This window comes from Macrobrachium nipponense, chromosome 39 (assembly GCF_015104395.2).
Source record: "Macrobrachium nipponense isolate FS-2020 chromosome 39, ASM1510439v2, whole genome shotgun sequence".
NCBI lineage: Eukaryota > Metazoa > Arthropoda > Malacostraca > Decapoda > Palaemonidae > Macrobrachium > Macrobrachium nipponense.
The window spans coordinates 25,105,702-25,133,236 of NC_061099.1; the positions used below are offsets into that span (position 1 = coordinate 25,105,702).

The window sequence follows — 27,535 nt, forward strand, 5'->3', positions numbered from 1 at the left end:
TGAGAGACCGAAACAAAGTGCCCTGAATTGGTACACCGTCCCGTCGAAGATGAAGCGGAGGTACTTTCTGGAGGACTGATGGATGGGTATTTGAAAATACGCATCCTTCAAGTCCACTGAAAGCATGAAATCGTTCCCCCTGATCGAGTCGAGCACCGAGCGTGCTGACTCCATCGTGAACCGCGTCGTGCGAACGAAGGCGGTGGGTTCAGGGGAGAGAGGTCTATCACCGGACGCCAGCCCCCCGATGCCTTCTCCACTAGGAAGAGGCGGCTGTAAAAGCCCGGTGACTGGTCCTCCACGATTTCTACAGCTCGTTTCGCCAGCATGGTCTTGATCTCCTGTCGAAGAGCGTTGTCCTTTGCTGATCCCCGGACATAGGTCTGTAGGTGGACCGGTTTGGAGATGAGGGGGGGCCGAGACTCGAAGGGTAGTAGATATCCCTCCCGAAGGACGTCTACTATCCAGTTCTCGGCGCCGTAGCGCTGCCAAGTCGCCCAATGGCTCGCTAGGCACCCCCCCACTTCCGGCAGCAGGTGAGGGGGAACGCCGTCCCTAGCGTTTCCCTCCTCGTTTCGACTTCTTTCCAGCACCTCCGGGGAAAGGTAGGGCGGGGAAAGGAGGGCTGGTTGCGGCCTCCTCTAGCAGAAGTTGAAACAACAGGAGTCTTCACACGGGGTTTGGACGGTGCAACCGTCTTCGCCGCCGTGGAAGCGCTAGCCAAGCTCTTTGGTTTGGCCGCAGTCGCTCGAGATTGCCCAGTAACCTTCGAGACTGCCTGGTGAACTAAGCGGTCACTCTCGTCAGTGCGCCGCCTTTCCACCGCAGCGTCCACCATCTCTCCAGGAAAGAGAGCTGGGGAACTCCTAAGAGGTCCATTTCGAAGCCCGAGTGCCGCCTCACGCCCGGCCCCCTTGGTCACTCGGGTAAGGACTGCGTCCCTACGTCGAAGAACCAAGTTGGCCCACAGGTTAGCAGTCTGATGGGCGAGGTAAGAGATTGCTCTTCCTCCAGACTGGCACAGTCTCCTAAAAGAAGCGTCGTCTTCGAGAGCAGAACTCCCAGAGCCGGCCGCTACTTTGGATATTGTGAGGGACCACAAATCCAACCAGGAAACTGCCTGGAATGCTGCCATAGCGGTAGATTCCAGGGCAAGTGCCTCCTGCTGCGAGAACCATAGGTTCTCCGACAGGAGCTGCTGCAGGGACACACCTGGAGTCAGCCTTGCTAACTCCGGGTTAACCTGTTTAGGCAGTATCGGGTCTTCCGAAGGCACGTAGAATCGCCTCTGCCGCTGTAGAGGAGGAGGAAGCAGCTTAGAAGACCGTCCGGACTTTAGCGAGTCCTCCCGTCCTGAGACGAGATTCTCCACCTGATCCAGGACTGAATCTGCAAGCTCAGATCGCGGTAACCCCACCATCATTTTGGGCTCCCTCTTGGGACCCCAAAATGATTCGAGCCGGGACGTGGGCTCTGCCGGTGGTAGCGGCGATCCTTCCGCAAGGTCATTATGCAGACGCATCAGCTTAATGACCTCCGCAAAGTTCCTCTGTATCTCGGGAGTTACTGCGTCTTGTGGAGTAGGACCGTCCAGTCCCTCCAGCAAGAGCATATCCCGCGATACTCCTCCTTCAGAAGGAGGAACAGCGACAGACCCCTGACGGTCGCCTCCAACTACTTGCGCGTACGTTCTGGTCGGTCCTAAAACCGTGCCTGAGCCGTACGGCGTCATAGCTGGGTCACGAGCGGCGCACCTCTCGTGATCGCTCCTCGGTACCTCGCTCCTCCCGGTATAGCCCGAGGAGGTTGAAGGTACGGGAGAGGCAGACCTGACGCTCCCCCCTCGCTCGCTGGCAGGACCAGCGTGCGTGGAGGGCTGCTGCTGATCGTCAACCCGCGGTGACGGTCGAGCAGCAGGCCTAGCGTTGCCGCTCGCCTGGGGCGATTGGCTCGGCTGAGAACGTCGAGACCGATCTCTAGCGTCAGGCGAGCTGCCGCTGGTCACCGTCTCCGCCCGGTCCCATCGGGAGCGGCGGACGGGTGACCTGCTAGGCTCTCTGTCGCGTCGAGACCGGCCAGCGTCCTCTCGGCGCGTCGAGCCGCTGGTACCAGCCGTGGCTGGTACCGGCGGCCGCGGGGACTCCTTCCTCGCCTCAACCCGTGGCTGGTCAGCGACCGTCACGTCATCCCGAGCAGCCAGTTGATCGCTGCGAGAGCGTCCACTGGCCTGGCGAGAGTCGTGTGCACGACTCTCGCCAGTCTTCTGCTCCGCGCCGCTGTCTTGACGGCGAGCGAGCTCGGGCGTCAAAACTTTGGCTGGACGGTCTTCTTTGGAAGAGCGTCCACTCGGTGCTTCTCGCGAACGAGAAGCGGCCGAGACGGAACCTGGTTTAGCGGCAGAACCGCTAGCACCAGGTGAGGACACACCAGCCGAGGCTGGTGCACCTCTGGTCCCCGTCGATTTCTTCTTTGCAGAAGAAGCGACGGGCCCCGTTCCGAAGAACAGGAGGACCAGAAGGAAAGGACAGAAGAGCTCCCCAACTCGCCTGAGCGAGCCGGGCCCTTAGAAGATCCCGAAGGAGTCTTCTTAGGGGGGGAGGAGGCAACCTTCTTCTTCTTCGGCTGTTTAGCCTTAGAAGTCGAAGGGGAAGGAGAGGCAGCAGACGACGAAGACGACGACGACACCTTCTTCCTCTTCCTCTTCTTCTTCGCCAGGCTCCGCAGGACAGACGTCAGGTCTTCCATCCAGGAGGGAGCCGGGGCAGTTGCCGAAGCAACAGGGCCCGACTGCACCTGTCCGGAAAGACCTGAGACTGTGACAGCACCACCAACAGCAGGAACAACAGGAACATCTGAAAGTGAATGAGCAGCAGGCATCTGATCTGAAAGGGAATGAGCGGCTGGGACAGCAACAGGTACGGCAGGCACGGCAGGTACCACAGGAGAGCCAGGCGTCCTGTCGGCAGCTACCGTCATCCTCGGTACTGGCGGCAGGTCCAGGGGGGTACTCTTTGGGCAGCGGAAGTCCGGGGTCGGCAAGACAAAGAACCCAGGTGGCGGTGGCACCGTCCTCTTTGGCACGGCAGGAATTGGTTTCTGAATTGCCGCCGTGGGTGTTACCGACATGACATGTGGTGTGTACACCAGGTGCGGTGGCATCTCATATGCTGGTGTCGAGATTGTGGTTGTTGTAGTGGTTACCGTACCATGAGTGACCACTGCCGACCCCGCCAACCGCTGAATCAACCCCTGTATGCTCGGCACTCCCTGCAGTCCCAGCGACTCCCACACCTGTCCCAGGTCGTCCTTCGCTGATGGCACACCTGCGGAAGCAACAGTCGGGTTAGTTAGAGGGGCTTCCTCACGCCTGGGGGAAGAAGAACCCCACCCAGAGCGGACGGAAGACCCCGAGTACAACTGGACGTCCGGGTAGCGGGCGCCCTCCTCCACACTCGACGGATCGAGAGAGGAGAAGGACTCCGCTACCCCCCCCGCAGGGGAAGGCGCGAAACGTGGGGGCTGGCCGGGGGGCAGGAAAGAGGACGAAGTGTCCGTTACCAAAGGAGTCACTGGACTTTCCGATGACTTCTTGGGCGGCCTAAGTCTCTTCCTGCCCTCGTACAGCACCCACTGCGCCTCGGACCAATGCATACACATTACACATGGCTCATTGCGGGAGCACTCTCGCCCCCGACAACGAGTACAAACCTCGTGAGGATCTACATCAACAAACGATCTGAATCCTCCACATCTACGCCCCTCCAGCCCGGGACACACTCTACGGGCGACCGGAGGGCGTGGCGAAATCTCCATTTCTTCCTCACTCATCATAAATGAACAAAAGAAATGCAAAGTACTTACAATTACTCTCAATCACACAGGAAAAGAGGGCAAATACTCAAAAACTCAAAGCAAACGACAAAGCGGGCAGAGCGATGACGAGCACGTCCTATCCACACACGGCCGAAAGCAAAAGTGGTTTGTTTACCTCCCAGTCGCGCGGCGCGCGACGATCGGACAAGCAGTTAACTACCGTTCTCCCCTTGTTCGAAGCTTACGACCGTTCCAGCTGCCGCTAGCTACTTCCTATTGTTAAAGGACCGAGGGTTTGTATTACGTATCGGAACAAAAATATTTTAAAAAATTCAATTAAAAATACCCTAAAATTATGTATTAGATATTGTTAAAAAAAAATTTTGAGAAAAAAAAGAAAAAGAAATTTGCCGATGTGTTCTCTCACTATCTTTATTCCAATTGCTTTTTAGATTATTAAAATCCATTCATAAATAAGGGAGTTTTTAGAATTTGAATGTAGAAAATGTATGTTTTGAGAAAAACGCAGTTAAAGTTTGCTAACCAATTATTTTGCTTTCAGAAGCATATAAAGTTTCTTGGAAAAGCCTACATGGCGTCTGTTTCCTTCTTTTTTATAACAGATATTATTCCCTCTAAAAAAACAAACATTTATCTCTTAAAGAAAATAGTTTATATTATTTTTGGGGGATTATGGTAGAAAGCCACTCTACTCTTGTGCTGCCTAGTTTTTAGAAGGCTAATGAGCCCCTCCTTCATATCCTCCTTTTGATGTTCTTTGCTTTCTTGAATGCATAGCAGACCTTCGTTTCCTGGTGTTCTCTTTCATCTGAAGGCCTTTCAGGCTTTCTCTTGTCGTTTTTCTCATAATAGGCAGCAATGAACATGGTGCATAGCCGATATTATGTTCCATTGCAGTAATATGTTTTGATATATAAATGAAGGTGTTGTTTCACCGATATGTTCTGTTTTCACACTTTCAGATGGCACCTCAAACTTACACGTTAGTTTCAAGTCAACATCAAAACTGTTTTTATCAATGTCAAGTGCAATATTGCTGTCACACTGCCCGCAATACGTCGAACTAAAAGCGTCTTTTAGAACTCTCAAGGGTAATGAAACTATTTCTCCATCATTGCTTACACTCAGAACATCTTCTTTTTCAGTCATATAACTTCTCAATAAAAAAACTCCTTTGGTTGGCTCCTGATAAAACACTGACATCACCTGCTACATCAGGGAAAGCAATTACATCTTAAAAATGCTCATTCTCTTCCTCCTCCCCCTCCTCATCATCAGATAACTTCAAAACAAAGTCGTCGGTGCCATCATCATCATCATCTTGATATATTTGTGCAAGGGAATAATAGATTTCCCTCGGAGCTTCGTAATAGGAAGTATTTGGCATCTCTTCAGCACACATTGCAGGTGGTGACATGTCAGAAGCTACATTAGCTCTATATACTTTTAGTTTCAAGATAAGTTTTGATATTATGAGAGCTTGCTTCCCTTCATTTACTAAACTTCTTTTTTGGCATGTTAGTAGTATATATAATACACAATTGATGTCTAAAAGTCTGAGGAAGTGTTGCAATTGATTGAAAATAACAAATACACGATTGCATAAAAAAAAATACAAGAATTCTCTCTCGAGACAAGTGGCTCGCGTTATTCAGTCATGGGAAGAATTGCCATCTTTATCAGGAAATCATATTGTACGGCATACGAAACAGAATGCAATGAAAAGAAACTCAAATACTTAAAGAATGAATGGAAAATGAACTAGTAAAACCACCCCTAACCAGACCTTTAATTTTTTACTTTGATGTGGCCTTTAAATTGGCCTTTAAACCACTTAAAAAGCTTTGTATCGATATTATCTTACATGTGGCAATGGCCGGGACCCAGATGTATGGAAATATGACGATAACTCATGTTCACGAATTTGAGCCAATTTCGCCAAAATTACAGGCCGCCGATACCCTTAAAGGTTCAAACCCAAATTCAACATTGCCCTGTATCCTTTAATCAAAGAGGAGGAAAGGCCCCTAGACGTCCTTAAATACAGAAGAAAGTCCGCTAAAGACATCTTAGAAGACGAGATGTCATGTCTTCTACACCAGGCCCTAAACATTGGACTCCATCCCTGATGCTTTGGGGACTACAAATAGACGGTTGCTGATTAATTTCTCTTACTTCCTTGGTGGCTCTTTTCTCGAGGAGTGATGTCACATCGTCTGACAGTACCGAAAACCTCTTGGAGTCTACTGAGTAGGCAGTCAACACAATGGGCTTGTTGACTAATGGGGATTTTCCCTGAATGGGATGGAGTAACCTTTTCTTAGCACTCACACAATCCATTCCTACACTCTCCCTTTGCTCCATTTCTTCCAGTAATGTAGGAGCCTTACTCTTACAGGCGTTTGAAGGACATTATCCTCACTTCCGAGCAGAGGGCTTGAATGAGCATTTCTTAAAAGATCGTGCTGAAAATTGCAGGTTCATTCTAGATCTGGACTGGAATCTGGTTCTGCTACCTTGAAACTACATGAAGGCTGCAGTGGCTCTCTAAATCTCTTGCAAGGCACTGGAGGGGAGCAGACCAGGTCCACTGCAGGCCTTTTCAGTGGCCGTGATTCATCACTGAAGCGCCACTGGCACCGCTTCTCAGGGCTGGAAGCTTTGGAACTCAAAGACAGCCTGTGTACTTCCTTCTGGATGCCTTTCCGATGGCCATCCTTCGTTAAGACCTGGGAGACTGCAACAGGTCCAACTAAGGGGATGTCTGTCCATGGGCAGACCCTGCCAATCTCCCTTGGGCCTCTGGTATGACTGCTCCCAGATGTAAGTGACCTTTGCCTAGGAGTGTCGGCGGGATGAACAACCACCTCCTCCACTGCTATTCACTAACACTTTTTATTTTCTTTTTTGTTCATAAGGACTTGCAGTGAATTAGCGAACTGAGACACTGTATCCACAATTAACACCATCTTAGCGTCAAAATTATGAACAATTTTCGTCTCAAGGCTGGCAAGGGGGTCAGATTCGGAAGCTGGGTAAGGGAGCAGGTTGAACAGTCGAAGGACTACAAACAGGTGACACAGAGAAAGTAGGCAAAGAAACATTAGGAACACTATACACAGAAGACTTAGCAGAACCATCCAGTCTTGCAATCTACTGTCTTAGTCTCAGCGGATGTCTGACATTTCTTTTCCCTGTCTAATTTTTCTAAATGGGAACCCAAAACCTTCCACTTTTTTGCATTCCACTCTGAATATTCATCAGGGGTTAGGTCAAATGAATACTCTTGTCCTACACTCTACATATGCAGTGTGAGGATCACACTTTTCTTTAGTAAGTCTAGTATTGCAGCCTTTGCTGCAATACTGTACGCTGGCAGCACTAGTGTCAGACATCTTGAAAATAAGTCACAGTCATTCTTTAAAGGTCAAAATTTAGAATAAATCCAAAACAGGAATAAATTTTCTCTATGAGAGAACTAGACAAAAACAACAAAGCCATGGCTACCAATACTTTACCCAGAACATTGCAAAGGCAAAGTGTCGAAATCCAAAATCTAAGCTGACTGTGCACAGCTGAACTTCAGTCAAGAGCCGACAGAAAACAATTGACCTCCTTGCTAAAGTTGTTCCTCTCTTACCCTGAAAGTGGGTGGGGTCTAGTTAACCTATACGAACACTAGCGCTACCATGATTTTCAAAATTTTTAAGCTGCCATTGAGTGAAACTGTAACTGTAAGCAATGTACAGTAGTGCCTCAGGTTACAAAATTGATCCGTTCCGAAGCAGCCTTTATAACCTGATTTTTTTGTATCTAGAACTACGTTTTACATGTAAATTGCAAAATTCGTTCCAAACCCTACAAAAACACCACAGTAAATTTTATAATAAAGCTAAATTGACCAATAAACAATGAAATACAACAATTTGGACCATTCAATACCTAACATAACCATGACTGTACCTGTAAATATGGTGTATCAGTGTACAGGGTACAAGAAATACTGTACGTACGTATGTAGTAAAATGTGGAACCTTACCTTTCGAGTGAGGAGATGTCCGAAAGTGACGACAGAGGAGGAGGACAAATCGCAGAAAACATGAACGCTTACCTTTATGAAACATTAGAAAATAGCAGAAAACATTAACACTAACCTTTACAAAACACATTAACAAATGGCAGAAAACATAAACACTTCTTGATTATCTCCATCTTTGTTCTCCATAGAAAGCATCCTTTTCTTTCTGTGAACTTCAGCAACATTCTTGGGACCCATGGCTAATAACATAAGTAATTAAGTTCACACACAACACGATAAAGTAACTTACAGTACAATGAAAGCAAAATCACTAACATGAATTTACGTTAACAAACGAAATATATGTGAACGAACGAATTCCAGTGTTTATGATAACGCTGCTGCAAAAAACGATCAAGGAACGCCTTTACATAGAGGCATGATGGGACAGATGCTGACCAATAGGAGAGCAGGATCTTACGGGAGTGACTAGCATCAGGAACCAATGGGAGAGCGGGAGTATGGTGGCGAGTCTACTGAGTTGGCAGCACGCTAGTTTTAAAATTGTTCTCGGACTTTACCCTTTTGCAACCTGAATTATTTCCGTACACAGAAGCAAAAAAATCTTTGTCTTTGGTTTCGTAACCTGAATTTTTCGTACGTAGGGACTTTCATATGTAGAGGTTCCACTGTACACAATTACTTGGTAAGTTACATGTATAAAAGTAATATTTACATATGAAAACATAATAAACATAAAATTTTTTTTTTTATAAAATATAAGGCATCAGTACATTCTTCTTATGCTTTCAGCAATGCTAGTTTTTACTGATTATGTCAATACTATACAGTTAATTAAAGCTTTACAATATGTACATGATTTTGTAAAGGATTTAAGATTTATTTTTATAATATGTAATATTCCTATATAAAAGATGTTGTAATTGTTAATAGTACAGTTGTATCACTAAATATATTAACCCTTAAACGCCGAAGCGGTAAAAAAAAAATGTCTCCCGTGTGCCGGAGACGTTTCAGAGTGAGCGCGGAAGCGGAAAAAATATTTTTGTCAAAAAATCACAGCGCGCTTAGTTTTCAAGATTAAGAGTTCAGTTTTGGCTCCTTTTTTTTGTCATTGCCTGAAGTTTAGTATGCAACCATCAGAAATGAAAAAAATTATCATTATCATATATAAATAATGCCATATATGATAGCGGAAAAACAAAATTTCATATATAATTGTATTCAAATCGCGCTGTGCGCAAAACAGTTAAAGGTAACAAGTTAATTTTTTTTTCGTTGTAATTTACACTAAATTGCAATCATTTTGGTATATAACACATTGTAAAACGATAAAAGCAACACAGAGAAAATATTATCACAAAATAATGCATGAATTCGTAACGCGCGAACGTAAACAAATATTTTTTTCAAAAATTCACCATAAATCTACATATTGTCCTAGAGACTTCCGAATGTCGAATTTTTTTTATATATATATTTTGATATGCAATTATTTCGGAAATAAGAAAAGTTACAACCTTCAAATATTTTTTGTTTTATTCTACATGAAATTGCGCACATTTTCATATATAAAACTCTATGAAATGCCTAATGTGAAACGGAGCAAATATTCCGAGAATGGGACTTACGCATTTCGGAGATTTGTGGCGGGGAATCCGCGCGCGGAGGGAAGGAAAGTTTTTTTTTAAAATTCACCATAAATTTAAATATTGTGCTAGAGACTTCAAATTTGTTTCAAGATGAAGATAAATGACTGAATATTACTAGACTGTAAGAGTTTTATCTTACAATTGCGTTTTTCGACCATTTCGGTAGAGTCAAAGTTGACCGAAGGTTGAAATTTTGGCACTTATCGTTATTTATATGAAAATATCTCAAAACTGATAAAAGCTACAATCATGAGTATTTTTTTGTTGTATTCTACATAAAAATGTGCACATTTTCATATATAATACTCCATGTAACGGCTAATTTAAAATGGTAAAAAAATTATGTCAAAGTGACGAAATAATTTCCGAGATGTGTCACAGATACTTTTTAGTGCGGCAAGAAAGAAATTTGCGCTTGCGCGCCTGTGTAACGATTGTAAACAAAACAACACCTTGATCCGTGAACTCCCAGCATCCCCCAAGGCGCGTGATTCAAGAGTTTTCGGCTGGTAGGCCTAAAAGTATTTTTCCGCGAATTTTAAAAAAAAACTTTTGTATGTCGACGTAAAATACGTCCAGTCGGCACTCGAGAGACAAAAAATGTCGACGTAAAATACGTCCAGTCGGCGTTTAAGGGTTAATATACATAGAGTCAAACCTCGGTTTTCGTATGCCTCTCGTCGCACATTTCGGTTTATGTAGACTTTTTTTCTACGAAATTTTGTCTCTTTTTTTTTCGTACACTTGGAAACGCTCCATCTGGGGCCCAATATGTGACTGGGCCCCATATTGAATGCACAGACAAAGAATCCCCAGACAAAGAATCTCATCTCCTTTCGTGACCTATTCTGCTTTTGTATTTGTTGTTTTTGTGCTTTTTTTATTTGAGTGCAACTGCTAAATAAGCCATTATGGGGCTAAAGAAAGTTCCAAGTGCTAGCCCTTCTGTAAAAAAGGTGAGAAACTATAGACATTAAGAAAGAGCTCTTAGCACTCGTAGCAAAGTGTTGAAGGAAGTTGCATACCAATCTCAAAGAGAAAATGCCTACAACAAGCACTGTTAGTGAATTTAAGGCCAGCAGAGGCTGGTTTGAAAAATTCAGAAAACAAATTACCATACATAATGTGCCTACTTCAGGGATTAAGGATATATTTGCAAAGTGGAAGGATGTAAAAAATTTTGTGGAGAATTATCATCCCAACAAAGAAGTTGTGTCTCCAACATGTTTAATGACAATGCCGTGTTTAACTTTAGGTAAATTTTAAAGAAACGCTAGAAACATATGTCTCTGTACAGTTTTGTTGTGTGACAGGGATCCAGTAACTCTCAAGCTGGTCTTAGTGCCAGTAAAAATTGAAGAGGGGAAGTAACCTCGGATAGTGCCTGTAAAAAACGAAGAGTAGTAACCCCAGATAGGTCCTTGATACCTGAAGTCTTCTCCTCCTCCCTCTCCACTCCTTTCTGTCTTCCATAATCTAACAAGTGTTTTCCATAAAGGTAAGAGTGATGTTAAATGTTCATTTATTCATTTCATTAGTCATTTATATTTATTTCTCATTGTTTTCTGTATGTAAAACGGTTTATTCCCTATCAAATGTATTTAAAAAATATAATTTTGGGGGTCTGGAACACATTAATTATATTTACATTATTCCTGATGGGAATTATTGCTTGGGATTTCATGGGAGGTTCCAGAACAGATTATGTATGAAAACCGAGGTTCACTGTATAGTATACTGTCCAGCAATGTTCAAACTGGCCAGTTTGATGAATGGATGGAAAACTAAATTAAGTCTTAAAAGATATAATTAACATTAAGCCCAATACCTACTCAAAATTAATTTTGATGACATAAAACCTCTTTCATACGACGTGATCAGTTATATTAAAGTCAAAAACATGGTCATGATGTCCTCAGACACAAATCTGAAGTATTCAAGATGCAAGAATTATAAATACTAATAATTGGGAGGAACTACCCATGTAGGAAAATTTGGCTATGAAGCCAGGCAGGCACCTGGGAACTTTTAGCCATTCAGTGCTTACGAGAAAAATAGGAAGTTGGAGTGCTTGGACAGCAATAAGGAAGAAAGAAAGTGGGAACAGAGGTAAAGCTAAAGTTAAAATGCTAAAAAGTGGGAGCAGCTAGGGGCCAAAGGGACACTGGAGACAACCTTTAGTAAAGCTTACCAAGCACGTTGTTAGGTGCACTGACATAACTACTTCCTAAGGGGGAGGGAGTTACTCAGATCATACTATCTGGTGCAGCCAGTCCCATGGTTATAAACAAGATTCATTCCCAAGACCTAATAACAAAAAAACTTGGCCATTCTCGTAATAAATATCATTGCCTTACAATGTTTTATTTTCACCTTCACTGGCAAAAATCTGATCCCTCTGAGATTCAAGTTAAAACATATTCCGTTATTCACAGGTTAAAGCATATCGTGTGTGAGATATAAATGAAATTGGTATAAAAATGGTTAGTTTGAAGCTATAAAAGTGATTTTTAGTATCAATATGGAAGAGGTGCCAGTATTTGCTTTTATAATAATTGTAATTTTACAATTATAACACCCACTTCTACAATATGAAAGTGTGCTTTTCTCTATGCTTCCTATCCATATCTGTTTAAATTGTAAATTTATCCTAGTAACCAAGCTTGATTGAGCAGATATCCTGCCATGGTACCTTCATCATGAGATGAAGAAAATTGAGATTGACATACAAGGACCTACTAAGTACAATTAGATCTCATCATCAATCACATCCCTCCTTTATTAATGGCAACCACAAAGTTAAGTTACCTTTTTGAGTTTCTTACAACCAAACCTTCAACCACGTACGCCTTAATTTTCTTACCTTGATGAGTTCCAAGTCATGGGTGATCAACTTAGGTTGTTTAGTGGCAAGAAGTCTTACTTCAGTGTTACTCAGCTTAAACGTTCGTTGAAAATATCCCAATTTGCTATCAATTTCTACAGTACTGCAAGGAAAGAACAGTCAATTCAACATCCAAGAAGAGATGTCTCGAGGAATCTAGCAAGACTCTAAACATACTTTTTATGCCAGAAATAAACATTCCTACATATCCAAAGACTACATGATGAATGTAGTAACAGCCCAAAAACATATCTTTATAAACTATTAAAGTGTTAATCAATAACAATACCTGTACAAGAGCCATTTTGGGTTACGTATTACTATTCTTGAGATCTGTGACTCTTCAAACTTTTTTGAAATGAGGTAATTGATTCGTACTTGTAGATCGTCAATACTTTCTCTAAATATATGAGGATTAAGACTCAGCCATCGTCCCAAGTCGTCAGCAACCACACCCACGTCATTAAGAAATCTGTTTATAAAACATGCATGCACACAGTATACACATTAACAGTTGGTTTATAAAATCTGGTATCTTCAAAGTTCCGTTCCCAATAACAAAAACTAAGATTTATATATCAGATTATTAACCCTCTTACGCCGGAGCCCTAAAAATCAAAACCTCTCCGTATGCCGGGCCTGGTTTGGAGTGAGCGCGGAAGTGGAAAAAATAAATTTTTCAAAAAATTACAGCGCGCGTACTTTTGAAGATTAAGAGTTCATTTTTGGCTCCTTTTTTGTCATTGCCTGAAGTTTAGAATGCAACCATCAGAAATAAAAATAATATCATTATCATATGTAAATAATGCGATATATGGTAGCGAAAAAAAAAAAAATTCATACATAATTGTATTCAAATCACGCTGTGCAGAAAACGGTCAAAGCTAACCAGTTACTTTTTTTTGCGTTGTATTGTACACTAAATTGCGATCATTTTGATATATAATACATTGTAAAACAATAAAAGCAACACCGGAAAAATATTATCACAAAATGATGTACGAATTCGTAACGAGCGGACGTAAAAAAATGTTATTTTCAAAAATTCACCGTAATTCTAAATAATGTTCTAGAGACTTCCAATTTGTTTCAAAATTAAGACAAATGATTGAATATTACGATACTGTAAGAGTTTTAGATTAGAATTGCAGATTTCGACCATTCGGACGAGTTAAATTTGACCGAATGTCGAAATTTTAATATATATATTTTTTTTTATATGGACATATTTCGAAGATGGAAAAAGCTACAACCTTCAGTATTTTTTATTGTATTCTTCATGAATTTGCGCACATTTTGATATATGAAACTCTATAAAAAGGCTAATATGAAAAGGAGCAAATATTAGGATAATGCCATGTACGTATTTCGGAGACTTGCGGCCGCGAATCGGCGCGCGGAGTGAAGGTAAATATATTTTTCAAAAATTCACCATAAATCACAATATTGTTTTAGAGACTTCAAATTTGTTTCAAAATGAAGAAAAATGACAGAATATTACTAGGCCGTAAGAGTTTTAGCTTACAATTGCGTTTTTCAGCTATTTCGGTAGAGTCAAATTTGACCGAACGTGGTTTTTTTTCTATTTATCGTGATTTATATGCAAATATTTCGAAAAAAGAGAAAAGCTACAACCTTCAATCATTTTAGTTGTATTCTACATGAAATTACGCACATTTTCATATATAAAACTTTATGTAACAGCTAATTTTAAATGGTGCAAACATTTCGACAATCGCACAAAAAAATTCTGATTTTTTCGGAAGTTACCGCGCGAACGTAATGTTTTTTTTTTTTTCATAAATTCACCATAAATCGAAATATGTGCTAGAGACTTCCAAGTCGTTGCAAAATGAAGGTAAATGATTGAATATTACTAGAATATAAGAGTTTTAGCTTACAATTGCGTTTTTCGAAGATTTCGGTAGAGTCAAAGTTGACCGAAAGTTGAAATTTTTGCACTTAACGTTATTTATATGAAATATTTCAAAACTGATAAAAGCTACAACCATGGGTTGTTTTTTGTTGTGTTGTGCAGGAAATTGCGCACATTTCCATATATAAAACTTATGTAACGGCAAATTTAAAAGGGTGTAAACATTAGGACAATCGCACGAAAAAATTTATCGGAAGAGTTATCGCACGAACGTAAGGAAAAAGTTTTTTCATAAATTCACCATAAATCGAAATATTGTGCTAGAGACGTCCAATTTGTTGCAAAATGAAGGCAAATGATTGAATATTACTATAATGTAAGAGTTTTAGCTTACAATTGGCGTTTCTCGACCATTTCTGTAGAGTCAAACAGTTGACCGAAGGTTGAAATTTTTGCACTTATCGTTATTTATATGAAAATATTTCAAAACTGATAAAAGCTACAATCATGAGTATTTTTTAGTTGTATTGTGCATGAAATTGCGCACATTTTCATATATAATACTTCATGTAAAGGATAATTTAAAATGGTGCAATAATTATGTCAAAGTGACGAAATAATTTCCGAGATGTGTCACTGATACTTTTTAGTGCGATAAGAAAGAAATTCGCGCTTGCGCGCCTGCGTAGCGATTGTAAACAAAACAACGCCTTGATCCGTGAACTCCAGCATCCCCCAAGGGGCGCGTGATACAAAAGTTTCGGCTGGTAGGCCTATAAGTATTTTTTCGCGAATTTTTAAAAAAAACTTTTTGAGCCGACGTATGATACGTCCAATCGGCATACGGGAGACATTTTGACTCGACGTTTAATACGTCCAATCGGCGTAAGAGGGTTAATAAACCATGTAATTTTAAAAATATTTCACAAATATTAATAAACCATGTAATTTTTAAAATATTTCACAAATATTTTTACATATATTTACATAAGTATTATTCATCTTCCTGACTAACATTTACCCATATATTACTCTTGCTAACATTTTTTTGTATTCTTTTATATAATATATACTTTTTAAAAACAGCTTTTCATTATTCCATGGGTCATGCAACCAATGTAATTCAAGTCTAAGCTATGTAAAAACATAAGCTTCAGCCTTTACCTCTATACACAATAATTCAACATCATTTACCTCTTCAAAACTTTTCAGTCTCCTTAGGTTTCTATTCATGATTTGTGGCAAATCACTTCATGAATCTTACTCAGGTGTGATAAATTATTTAGCAATTGTTCTAATTGTCAAAAAATTTAAAACACTTGAAGGAGCAACAAATAATATATATCATAATACATGAATGATCTACTATGAACTATTACAGAAAACCCTACACATAGACAAGTGTACTAATAAGAAGCAATAAACAATCACATACTGTAGGTAAAACTTACATTATATGCTGCTTCAAGTCTTCGAAATCCTGTTTAAGAATGTATGTGCTGAATTCTTGGTCCCTTTCCCACCTGGTCAAATTGACACCAAGTTTTACCATTTGCTGCAGTGTATGTGACCTAGAAAATAAACAGATCTTTGATGAACACTGAAAGCTACAGACCAAAGGATTACAATTGTTTCAACACCAGTACTTTATATATGCCTAAGTAGCATTTACACAGGACAGATTGAAGACCTTGTGAGCCTAAATGAACATCTGAGTAAAGATAAGATTAAGTTAACAAGTTCTGCAGACCAACAAGCAATCATGAACTAGACAGAAACCTTGTTAGTGAAACCTAGAGTTGTGATGTTTGGACTTCTCAAACAGACTGCTTCCCCTCCACATTTTATTTATTTTTTCCTCTCGAGGACTGAAAACACTTGGCCTGCTGCGCCTACATGGCCAATGAAGACGACATTACAATATTTATGAGTCAAAAGTCACAAGTGAACCTCTAAGAGGCTGATAACAATTTTCGAGAAACATCATATAAAAAATTTCCATACAAGTCACAGGCTGACACAGTCCTAATTTCAAGACCTGTAATTCACTTAGGAGTTTATTATACACCTTATCTGAATTATTCCTTCTCCTTAAATACACTCAAACCACTGCCTGGGAACAGGTGGTTTCCCTAAAACTTTCATCACTCTCAACAAACCTAGTATAGATATAAAAGGAAATGCTGTATGTGGTCTGTAAGATGTAGTGTTCCCACTACCACGGAATGTTTCACAGCTTTTCTTACTGCTTCACTATTACAACTGTAATTAATCAAGGATACAGGTACAGTCGACCCCTGTTATTTGCGGACTCACCTATTCACATATTTTTCTATGGACTGTATACAGTAATACCCCGAACTTACGTGAAATTAGGTTCCAGACCCCCTTCTGTAAGGAGAAGTTTTGCGTAAGTTTAGCACAGTCTCTAAAAATGCTAATAAATGCCTGCTTCTATAGTCTGAACACTCAATATGACCATAATCATGCTCCCTAAGTATTAAGCTAACTTTTACATGAAATTAAAGTTACTGTAATTTGATTTAAAAGTTAGATTAATACATTACCTTTAAAAAAGATATAAATGGTTAGTGTAAAAATAGTTATAGTAACTACTGCGTGCATACGTATCCATTTTCGTACGTATACTAACGTTACCCCTAATTCATGGGATACCATTTCCTTTTTCCCTCAGTGTAAAAGAAGTTTTCTTTGTGTCACTAAGTAAACTTAATAAGTCTGTTATAATGAAGATACACAATTCAATAAAATAAAGAAAACATATAAACCTATGTAATGTTTGCGAGGGTGAAGGTGAAATTCATTAAATTTAAAATCATGTACTAGTGTGAGGGCTAACTAAGAGAGAGAGAGAAATACCTACGACATGTGAGGTAAAACTCTGGAGGGGTATCATCTTTAAAAGTGCAAATGGGATCACATCTTCTGAAAGTACATTAACTGTATGTGCTGTAATTACTTAACATAGCACATACAGATTGTAACAGTACATTTCTCCCAGGTTAAGATAGTAATTTTCACAGACTGACAACTCTGTTATGTCTCTGATGTGTTTTACTAGTTGATCCTGAAGGTGACAAACACTGTGAATTATGTACGTACTGCCTTTGTGTATAGTTTGAAAAATATGAATATCATACACAGAATCTCCATACTGATTTTACACTTAAAAGCATGAAAACTTACACTAATTGTAGTATACTAGTACTTACTTCAGAAATTAAACATTTTCTGAGGGAATATCATCTTTGAAAAGTACAAGTAACCTGTGGTATTGCATCTTGTAAAAGTATGTATATGCACTAATTGTAAGTGCTGTAATTACCTTTTTATCATATTTACCTATGCATGTACAAAAATAAAAATAACAAATTTTGATAAAGATTTTATACAGAAAAGCTTTAAAACTTAAAAATTTACATAATAAATTAAACAAACACTTTTGCAGGGTTTTGCAGTGTTGCTGGAGGATTTGCAAACATTCGCACTAATGTGAAGAACTTGCATATGATAATTAGTTAGGTTCCAATGAAAAGTTCACGCTATTGTGAATTCGCGCATTCGAATCGGGGTATTACTGTATACCCATTGTTTGAGGAAAATTTGCGTATTTGCGGTATTTTTCAATGAGAAATACTCACAAATTACTGTACATATATTCTTATCATTTCCATTACTAAATGCAATTTTTGTGATAAAACTATTAAAATACTTAGGTATAAGCATTTTAGAGGGTTTTTTTGTGTTGTAAATAACAATATAGGCAGTTCTACACATTTTTTGAGGGGTTTCAAGTATTCGCAGATTTTAACTATTTGCAGGGGGATGGGTCTGGTACCCATCCCCTGCAAATAGAGGGGTCTACTTTATAACTAAAAACAATAAGTCTAATCTTAACAAAAGCACACAATTAGAAAAGCATTCTATTTTAAAACTACCTTTAACAACAAACCAACTCACTTATTTGCATATGCGGCTAAGTTGAAAGTTGGACGTATCTCAGGCGCAACATCAATTAACTCGTCTTCCTTGGCAATTGAAAGGGCATTATTTTTCTTCTTAATAGGTGCAACTGCATCATAAATCTCTTCACTCTTTGGATGGCAATCAAGGGATGCGTCAACTAATGGACTTTCTAAAATCAATGCTTTTTCCCGATGTTGATCAATGGCTGCGTCTCCTGAAGAGTTTCTCAGTAGGGCAGTTACAGCAGGTCTCTGTATCAATGAAGATCTTAGAAGAGAACCCCCTCTTCTTAATATAAAGGTCATTGTGGATCTGTAAAGGATAAAAGGCAAGATTACTTCAATGAACTGCACATATGGTAACACACCGTATAACTACTTGTAGTTTAAAAAAAAAGGATTCTTCATGAATGCCTCTCAACATAACATTATGCTTACACACATTATTGTCAACACAAGGTATTTATGGGGAAAGTGTATTACAATAGTAATGAAGTCTTGAAAATTAAATTTTTTTCTAGAATACTACTGCTAACATAAAAGTTCCTACTCTCACTTATAGTAAAGTAAAAATCCATATAAATTTGTGCTAAAAATAAAAATTCTAACATATGCTGACTAGGATATTTCCCAAACACATTCAACTGCTTTATTAGGAAGGTTCAGTCTAGGAAGTCTGAGTGAGGGTACTCCTTGTTAAAACTGACGCTAATTAGCAAGAAAACATTCACTCTGTATTTCCTTAATATATATGTATGGGGATAGTGTATTACAAAGTATTGAAGTTTTGAAAAATTAAACTTTTCTAAAATACTACTGCTAACATAATAATTTCTACTCTCACTTATAGAAAAGTAAAAATCCATATAAATTTGAGATAAAAAAAATTCTAACATATGCTGACAAGGATATTTTCCAAACAAATTCAACTGCTTTATTCATTTTTCTACTAATAATGTAGGAAGGTTCAGTCTAGGAAGTCTGAGTGAGGACACTCCTTGTTGAAACTGAGGCTAATTAGCGAGGAAACAGTTACTCTGGGCATGTCTTTTCTACTACCATACCAAATTATATTTGAAAATGACTCAAAAGTACATTCTCAATAGAAATTTTTCAAGAAATGAACTTGACAATTCTGAAACTGTAACCTAACAAATAACGTATGAAAGATATTGAGGATACTTGAACTCTCTTTCCCCATCAGTTGGCAGAGCCTGGGCAGTACATCATGCATTATGTGCCTCAGACTCATATTGTAGGTCTCCTATAATTCAACAGTGTCTTTGCTTTCTTTTTACATTATTCCTGTAATTTGCTAGTTTTTTCCAGTGAGCATTGCTGAAGTGCTTGAACGTGTCTAAGTTCGAAAAGGCACAAAAGTATGAGTCAACAAGCGTGGGATGAAGCCCACATCACCATTTAGATACAATATGATGCTTTGGAAGATATCCTGGATGTCAAAGGGGTAATACAATGCCTTAAAATATATGTACAAAGTTTCTGTGTACAGCGATTTTGACGCAAAGTAGCAGTGATGAATTTACTGCATCAGGTGAAACAAACAACAAAAGAGAAGACGAATTGCTACACTGACATTGAATGGGTGTAGTCATAAATGTGTGAGACTGAGCTATTTGAAAGTCCTTGATGCCTATTTTGAAGGCTGATCCATGAACTTACAGGCACCTCATTTTTGAACAAAGAATGAAAATTTTCATGCAGCTATTCAAGGAGTGGTTATATAAATGAAAGTATACTACATATAACAAAGAGAAGCACTAACAATTATAAAATCTTATTTTTGAGTGAAGCTAATACAGTATTCCACATTTGTGTGAAGTCTCATGAATTAAAATGATTTCCTTGTAGTGCCACTTCAATACAAACTACCCATGTCTTTATAGCCAATTACTAAAACTCCTGAGTCTTTACCCAAGAGCTGTACAACAATGGAACACATTAGTGTTACCAAAGTGTGTAAAATTGGTGAAATACATTGAGAAGATATGACTAAATAAATAAATGCTGAGCTCAGACCCACACTCAGCAAGCATGATGAGGAGCTACATCCACCATTTTAGTTTTAAATTTTTTATTTGTATTTTTCAGATATAACTTGTCAAGATTATATTTTCTTAATCAATTTGCAGATTTCCACCATATTTAAACATGAACAAGTTGCTAATCTCCTATATAAAGGCAGCCTTACAAACAAATATCAAACATAATACATACATCAATGCATCAGTCTCTACTTTAAACCCTATTTACTTACCTCATATAAATTGCCTCAGAAAGGATATAGTTATGTATCTTTCTTTCTTTAATTATTCAGCAGAAAACCATGAGACAGAATATAAAAAAATGCAAAATGAATTTGAAGAACTAATTCTGAAGTGAATATGAATAAAAACAAATGTTAAACACGATTGAGATTAGGTATACGATCACCAAGACCAAATTATATTTTAGTGGATATAGCAAGAATAGGTCTACATTGTCTGACTCCTCTACACAATGGCAACTCTTGGGCTTACAGGAGAGACGTCACAGGTGTTTCAAGAGTTTTCGATGAAAAAGTACCTGATGATTCTTAGCACTATTGGCAATAGGGTAAAATACCAAATGGCCAGCCTCTACCGTAATGCGACCCCCTTCCCAAAGTACTTTAACACATCCTGTAACCCAGGATAGATATTAGTCAAGAGCCAGCATCTGTCAACGCAACACCTCAAGACCTCTACTTTTCTCTCAAAGTAAGTTTTTTTCTCCCAAGTCACAAATTAAGGCAATAATTTCTGATTTTCAGGAAGGGTTGTGCTATGGTAGAGGTCGGCCATTCGGTATTTTACCCCAGTTGTTACATCACTAGAATTTAGCAAAGCCAAAGTTACTATGGTCACTGTATGGCACACTAAAACTGAATGCACATTAACTAGGGCAATATAAGCAGCTGTAACTGCCTAGGAGGCAGTTTTGACATACGAATGGACTTGTACAGTTCTTCCTCACTTTTGGAGAAAAGTAACAAGGAAGTTGCAGAACTGCTCCCATTCAATAAATAAGTGGTTCAGTGAAGTGTTCCTCATCCTAGCACTGTTCAAGGTGGAAACCAAGTTCCAAATGGACAAGAGCAGCACTACATAACAGGCCAAGGCCAATACTGAAAATTAATTTTAAGTGGCAATAAATATGGCAGAGGGGATGACCCAGATGAAAGGATAAGACTACTATGTGCCTAAGGGGGAGACAGCTGTGTCCCCCCAGGTCACAGCACGGTATCCAGGGTTTGGTTAGGTTACGGGAAGTCTGGTTATGTCATTTCCACTATGAAATGCCAACTACAGAAATGTTCACTGGGCTAACAGTAGCCCTGACCCCTCACTCTGCATTTGCTGCAGTAGGTATCGCAACCATTCTCATGACTCCTTTACTTGGGTATCTATACCAGTCCCATGGGAAAGAATGCTAAAACAATATATATAGCTATGAGAAACATCTTGGTAATACTAGATTTGTGGTGGATTCTTGACAATGCACCATTAAAAACTCCAAAACCAATAGGCTACCTACTATAGGCATACCAGAAGTCCCACAGCCATGAATGCAACTTGTAAAGAATACTAGGTACACCTAATTGAGAATGCTTTCCTTACTACGCATACTTAGAAGAATAATAAATACACAAAAACAACTCCAATATCGAGAATTGGTATGGTATTAAAAAAAATAAATAAAAATAATTCTAGGCAATAGGTAGGTGACTACGCATGGACTGCAAAGAATGGTCCCGCGAATACCACAGCCACTAGGGATTGGGGCGTCAAAAGTATTTCGCTGTGTTTAATACTAGCCCCTGGCGGTTAATTACAGTCGACCCCCAAAAATAACAGTAAATTCTTATAATAAGCAACCCAAATACTAGGATATACCTAGGAAACTGTAATTTCCAGAGAAATACCAAACACAGTTATTACCTAGATTTACCAAAAAAATAAAACAAAAACTAGTACCTACCTATACTCAGTTTTTTCCATCTGTCCACCCACCTGTGGTGTTTGTGTATGGTAACTGTACATCCCGGGCTTTAGATAGTAGTTACATTCAGTTCACTTTCAAAAATAATAACAACATCTTATTTAGAATATTAACGGCGTAACTCACATAAAGTACATTATTGAAACACTTTTCAGTTGCAAATGTACACCCAGATATCATTTTACGTATTTACCTAAAACTTACACATTATTTCCCCGGTTTTGTGTAAGTCTTATACCCAGTTTGGAGGGTAAACACATACCAATTGACAACACTGATAAACAATTGAAGAGCGCAAAATGCCGCAAAGAATGCCGTAGTCCCCTTGAATAAGTACGAATAAGTGCTGGTATGAGGTCGGAGTTGATTGTTGTGATGAAAATGCCCCAGCGTCTATGGGTACAAGTGGTGTGCGGATTTAGCACAGGAAATGGGAAGTTCGCTGACACAAGCAACTCCGGTTTTGTGTAAGTCTTATACCCAGTTTGGAGGGTAAACACATACCAATTGACAACACTGATAAACAATTGAAGAGCGCAAAATGCCGCAAAGAATGCCGTAGTCCCCTTGAATAAGTACGAATAAGTGCTGGTATGAGGTCGGAGTTATGATTGTTGTGATGAAAATGCCCCAGCGTCTATGGGTACAAGTGGTGTGCGGATTTAGCACAGGAAATGGGAAGTTCGCTGACACAAGCAACTCCGCAAACATCAAGATGGCATCAATCTTCAAAATATTTGGAGTTGTACCTAAGTAAAAACTTCGAAGGCATTCTGGGGTTGTGGGCACTGCGTTGGCCACCCTTTTCATTACTCTCTGTTTAAATCTTAAAATATGGCCTTTATTTCTAACTTTGGAGAAAATACTTAGGTATACTACCTACTTCTAAAGGAGAGTAGAGGTCATGAGCTCCTGTTATCACCACCAACAACCCGTGACTGATGACCATCTCCGGTGTCAGGACGTGTTAAAAGTACTTTTTCGGAGGATGGCCTATCCGTGGTATTCGGTGGGTGGTCAGTCCACACGGTTGTTTACCCTACCTAGCTTTGACCTACCTAAAACCTTAGCTAGGTCCTGTTTATCCACGGTTACCTTGCCCGATTATCGGTTAATCCTCGCTCATACCAAGATCTGAAGCAGCCAGGGCTGCTGCCTTCTGAATATCAACAGCAATACCTATGTCTTACCTTCATTTATGACTATCTAGTAGGTATGGGGTAGGCAGCAGTACGACATAAACCATGGAAACAGTTTAACCAGATGTGTGGCAGAGTAGTAGTAATAGTAAGGCGTTGACTTTATAACAGCTCATTGACTCTACCTTGTTTCGCTGTGGCCGTACTGTACTCAATTTAATTTCTATGCGGTATTACTTATGAAAAAATATTGGCCATTACTGCTCCTTTCCCCTTACTACCAAAATTTGGAACTTATAATAAAGATCCTAGGGTACCTCGCATCAAGTGATTTCTCTCTTTATTTCATGTTCGAAGTTACAATCAGAACGCCCCATTCATGGTGGGTCCGGGGACAACAAACTGCCTCGGCATAGCAAAAATATTATGAAATTTTGATCCAATATGAAAGAAACCGTCAGAACTTTTTCCATCTGATTTTTAAAAGGTGCAAAAGACATCTTTCCTCAAGACCTGATTCTTTATCACCGCAGATGTCAGCGCCATCTGCTGTGTGCTTATTCGGCATCTCGCGAGCACAGGTATCTGCAAAAGAAGAGACAATGACATGTAGACAGTATAATATAATTTATAAATGATGGCAACTGTTTTATACTTTACTTCGCCCCTTAACCTTCAAAATTTCTAAAGGAAGGTCCGATCTCGCTCAGACAGGTAACTGCATTCATTCTATTCAATCAAAATCAAATTTCTGGACTGAATCACTTTTTTAAAAATAGAAAACTATTTATGAAACTGACAATAAAGCGTAGACTGCTCTCTGAACCTATTATTTTTCTGCATAACGTGCTAAGACTACAAATAGTTAAGACGAACCTCATCATGGCAAAGGAAGTTAGCTGTTAGAAGCTGGAGAAAAGATGGAAGATTTTTTAATACAGAATTCTAAGAATTGATATCGCTTGGATTTAGTAAATATCTTTGAATTCAAGATTTAACTTCAAGTATCGTTTTTTATTCAAAATCAGTCACAATATAACAACATTACCAAATATTACTATTTTCATCATCATATAGGACAATTCTAAAAGATTAACTATGGCTTCCATACTTCAACCGAAGACTTAATGTTCGTCTTACCCTTTGTGCTCAAAGCAGTAAGCATCTGCCCACTGGTATTCGAGGTCTTCCCTTATCTCCACGCAGTCTTCGTTTCTTTCCACCCCGTAGTCTGGTTGTCCAGGGGCAAAGCTGGAAGGAAGAAACGACTCGTCAGATTTCTTTGAAAGCCTAAATTTATGGAAACAAAACCACTTGCATTACTTCAGATTTGAATGTGACTTACTGTACTTACTCTTCAATCTGAAATATTTTCTTCCTACTATACCGCGACATGGATCTATACAAAAATCTAACGAGACTGATTCTTGGATTAGTTATTGTCCCATGAGCAGTCATACTACGAAGATAATAGCAGTAATAGTAACAGCAGCAGCAGCAGCAGTAGTGGTAATAGTAGTAGTAGGACGATGAGGAGAAGGAGGAGGAGGAGGAGGAACATTAAAAACCAACTCACTTAGAGAAGGTCGTGGGTCGACCACTGATCCATTCAAAGTACCCAGAGACTTGTTGGTCATGGAAGCCAATCCATACGGTTGGGGCTCTGCTTGCTGCTAATATACCTGTGAACATGTCATAGTATTAGTAATTAGAAGCGAGAATCCTTGTAAATTCATATTCCATAAGTCCCATCCCTTTACATGCACTAAACACTATTCGAAACTGAGTTAATTGTATTTAAATTATAGTAGGTATAAGTAAAACTCTTAGCAAAGAGAGAGGACCCTTGTCAACCTTGTGTCTCCGCTTCTTGATTTATCCTGCAATTTTCAATAGGATCTAAGATGCTGTCTAACATTTATGAGCTACTGTTTTCATATTTTGAGAAATTGCTTACCATATAATGACTACTTTCTTATCTGCTAGCTTAAATATAATTTTTTTGTGCTTCACGGGTAAAAGATAAAATAGTTTCTCAAAACTCACAATTTAATTAAAAAGAGGAAATACTCCAGATGAGACCATATTCTACTCATAATGTTCGTCCTTCATGAACAAAACAGCGGAAGAAGGCTTCAGAGTAGCTGAACTTGACCAGCAAGCTAGGAAATTCTCTACGTGAGCTAATTACTTTTTCATTTGTCCCAACTCTCTCTAATAAAAAAATCAATTTGTCTAAACGTTCCCTCATTAAAAACTTCATTTTACTCTTCCTCCCTAATCTTCTCGCATTAAAATATTTCCTGATTTCTGTTTCCGTCAACCTCCCCTTCATAAAAAAAAAAAAAAAAAACTTTATTCTGTCTCCTCAACTTTCTTTACTGAAAAAGAATTTGCTCCACATTTCCCGTAGGTCAGAACATCCTAGACCAAGGCCTTTTACTAGACAGTTCTTCTGGTACATAGGGCCCCATCCACAGAAAATATTAGAGAAGACGAGGAAGATCTTACCAGCAATGAAGTAATTCGCATCCTCACTATCGACGGTGGCCAAGCTTCCACCAACGCCATTACAGTACTCGTACCCATGAAGCCAGCTTCCAGAAACGTTTGCCAGGTGGAAACATGAGGACCCGAATTGAAGCCATCCTGGCTCGCAAGATATCTCACCTGACACCTTGAGGTTGATTGGGTGTTTATTAAAATGTAGAATTTGTGATATATATACATAAAGGCAAATGCCATAAAGGAAAAGTAAAAACCCAGAGTGGTAGCTAGGTCTTTCGACATACTCCTACGGTCCTTTGTTAGTAAAGGACAGTGTGTCGAAAGGCCTAGCAACCACTCCGTTGTTTCAATTTTCCTTAGTGGCATTTGCCTTTATTTATACATTTGCAACATGTTCCATATCTTCGTGAATCAATCATACATTATATATAAAAGCTTTGTCAGGAGCAAATAATATGATTTTGACCATAAAATGTTGTATTAATCTGTCGAGCCTTCCAAAATTATATGAAAAACAAAAGATTGCTGATGATATGTTGCATATGACAGTAAACAAAGATATTAAAGTGAGATATTATGAAGTTACCAAGGAAGTTTTACATGCTATGAAACAAAGCTTTCAAACGAAATGCCAAATAGCCAATTTAAAATGATAAATGGAGACTGTAATGAAAATAAGGCGATATCGAAGGCCGTTACACCAGTTCTAAAATCCTATCCGTCAAAACCCTGGCATTCAAGAAGCTCATGACAAATCTTCCTAAGATGGCAATTTCAGCCAAGTGGTGGGGCAGAAGAGAGACAGAGACCCCCTGAGAGGGAAGGGGGTCTCGGTTAGAAAGTCGGGAGTAAAAAAAAGAGAAAATGAACTGTAACAAGAGAGAATAAAGGGTCAGCACCATTTGCTGTTAAGTAGGAGTCACTTTAATAATGTCATTGAGCTAATAATTTCAATCAAACCGGATTACTTTGCAGTTGCCAATTCCATTTATTTAATTTCTGATTTTACTGAAAGGATCTGAATTTCTCTGACCAATGTCACTCAACATGGCTTGGTTTTCCCAGGATGAAAACACATTTTTTTTAACTTTTAATTTTCTTTCTGTTACGACTTTGAATGCTGATGATGAAGTGAAGCTGCAGGAAATGGCGAGTGTTCAGATTTTCCTCCCATGAAAAGAACTTCAAAGTGAATGTTGAGGAGGAGAGTAAGTTGATGACAGTGCACGAGGCATTCTGGAACCCAGTTTTCTTTTATATATAAAGTGAAACTTGGGGTTTTAGGCAAGAATGTTTTAGCAACTTGAATCAAATATATGTAAAGAATAAATTTATGACAGACCAAATAAGTAAGGAACACTTCAACGCCGTGGCGTGAATTGTTAAAAGGAACAGAAATTTGCTTAGTTAAACTTTACCGTAGATATGACAGAGCCGAAAGCCACCAAGAGCAGCAGCAGCATCGGAGCGGAATCAACCATTCTCGCTGAGCTCCGGGAGAAGACTGACTTGATAAAAACGAGATCCCCTATATCAATACCATCGCTCGAATCTCATCATTAACGACTTCAGATCTCAT

General features: G+C 39.5%; 2 protein-coding genes across 4 annotated transcripts in view; both read right to left on the reverse strand.

The window, feature by feature from the left end:
• LOC135210228 (transcription termination factor 3, mitochondrial-like) overlaps window positions 1–27,535 on the reverse strand; it is a 42,469-nt gene that overhangs the window by 9,366 nt on the left and 5,568 nt on the right. The window contains exons 1-5 of one of the 3 annotated variants that reach the window (XM_064243073.1): window positions 23,500–23,643; window positions 18,267–18,584; window positions 15,737–15,856; window positions 12,699–12,881; window positions 12,389–12,512 (exon numbers count right to left, since the gene is read on the reverse strand). In XM_064243073.1, the coding sequence (XP_064099143.1) occupies window positions 12,389–12,512; window positions 12,699–12,881; window positions 15,737–15,856; window positions 18,267–18,577 (738 nt within the window). In that variant the 5' untranslated portion in view covers window positions 18,578–18,584; window positions 23,500–23,643. The other 2 variants (XM_064243074.1, XM_064243072.1) reach the window with 2 other exon arrangements.
• LOC135210231 (echinoidin-like) lies at window positions 23,763–27,535 on the reverse strand. The gene is made up of 5 exons (XM_064243077.1): window positions 27,375–27,535; window positions 25,960–26,125; window positions 25,025–25,130; window positions 24,589–24,699; window positions 23,763–24,033 (listed from the first exon to the last, which is right to left on the reverse strand). Exons 1-5 carry the CDS (start codon window positions 27,435–27,437, stop codon window positions 24,006–24,008), a joined length of 474 nt encoding a protein of 157 aa, XP_064099147.1. The 5' UTR covers window positions 27,438–27,535; the 3' UTR covers window positions 23,763–24,005.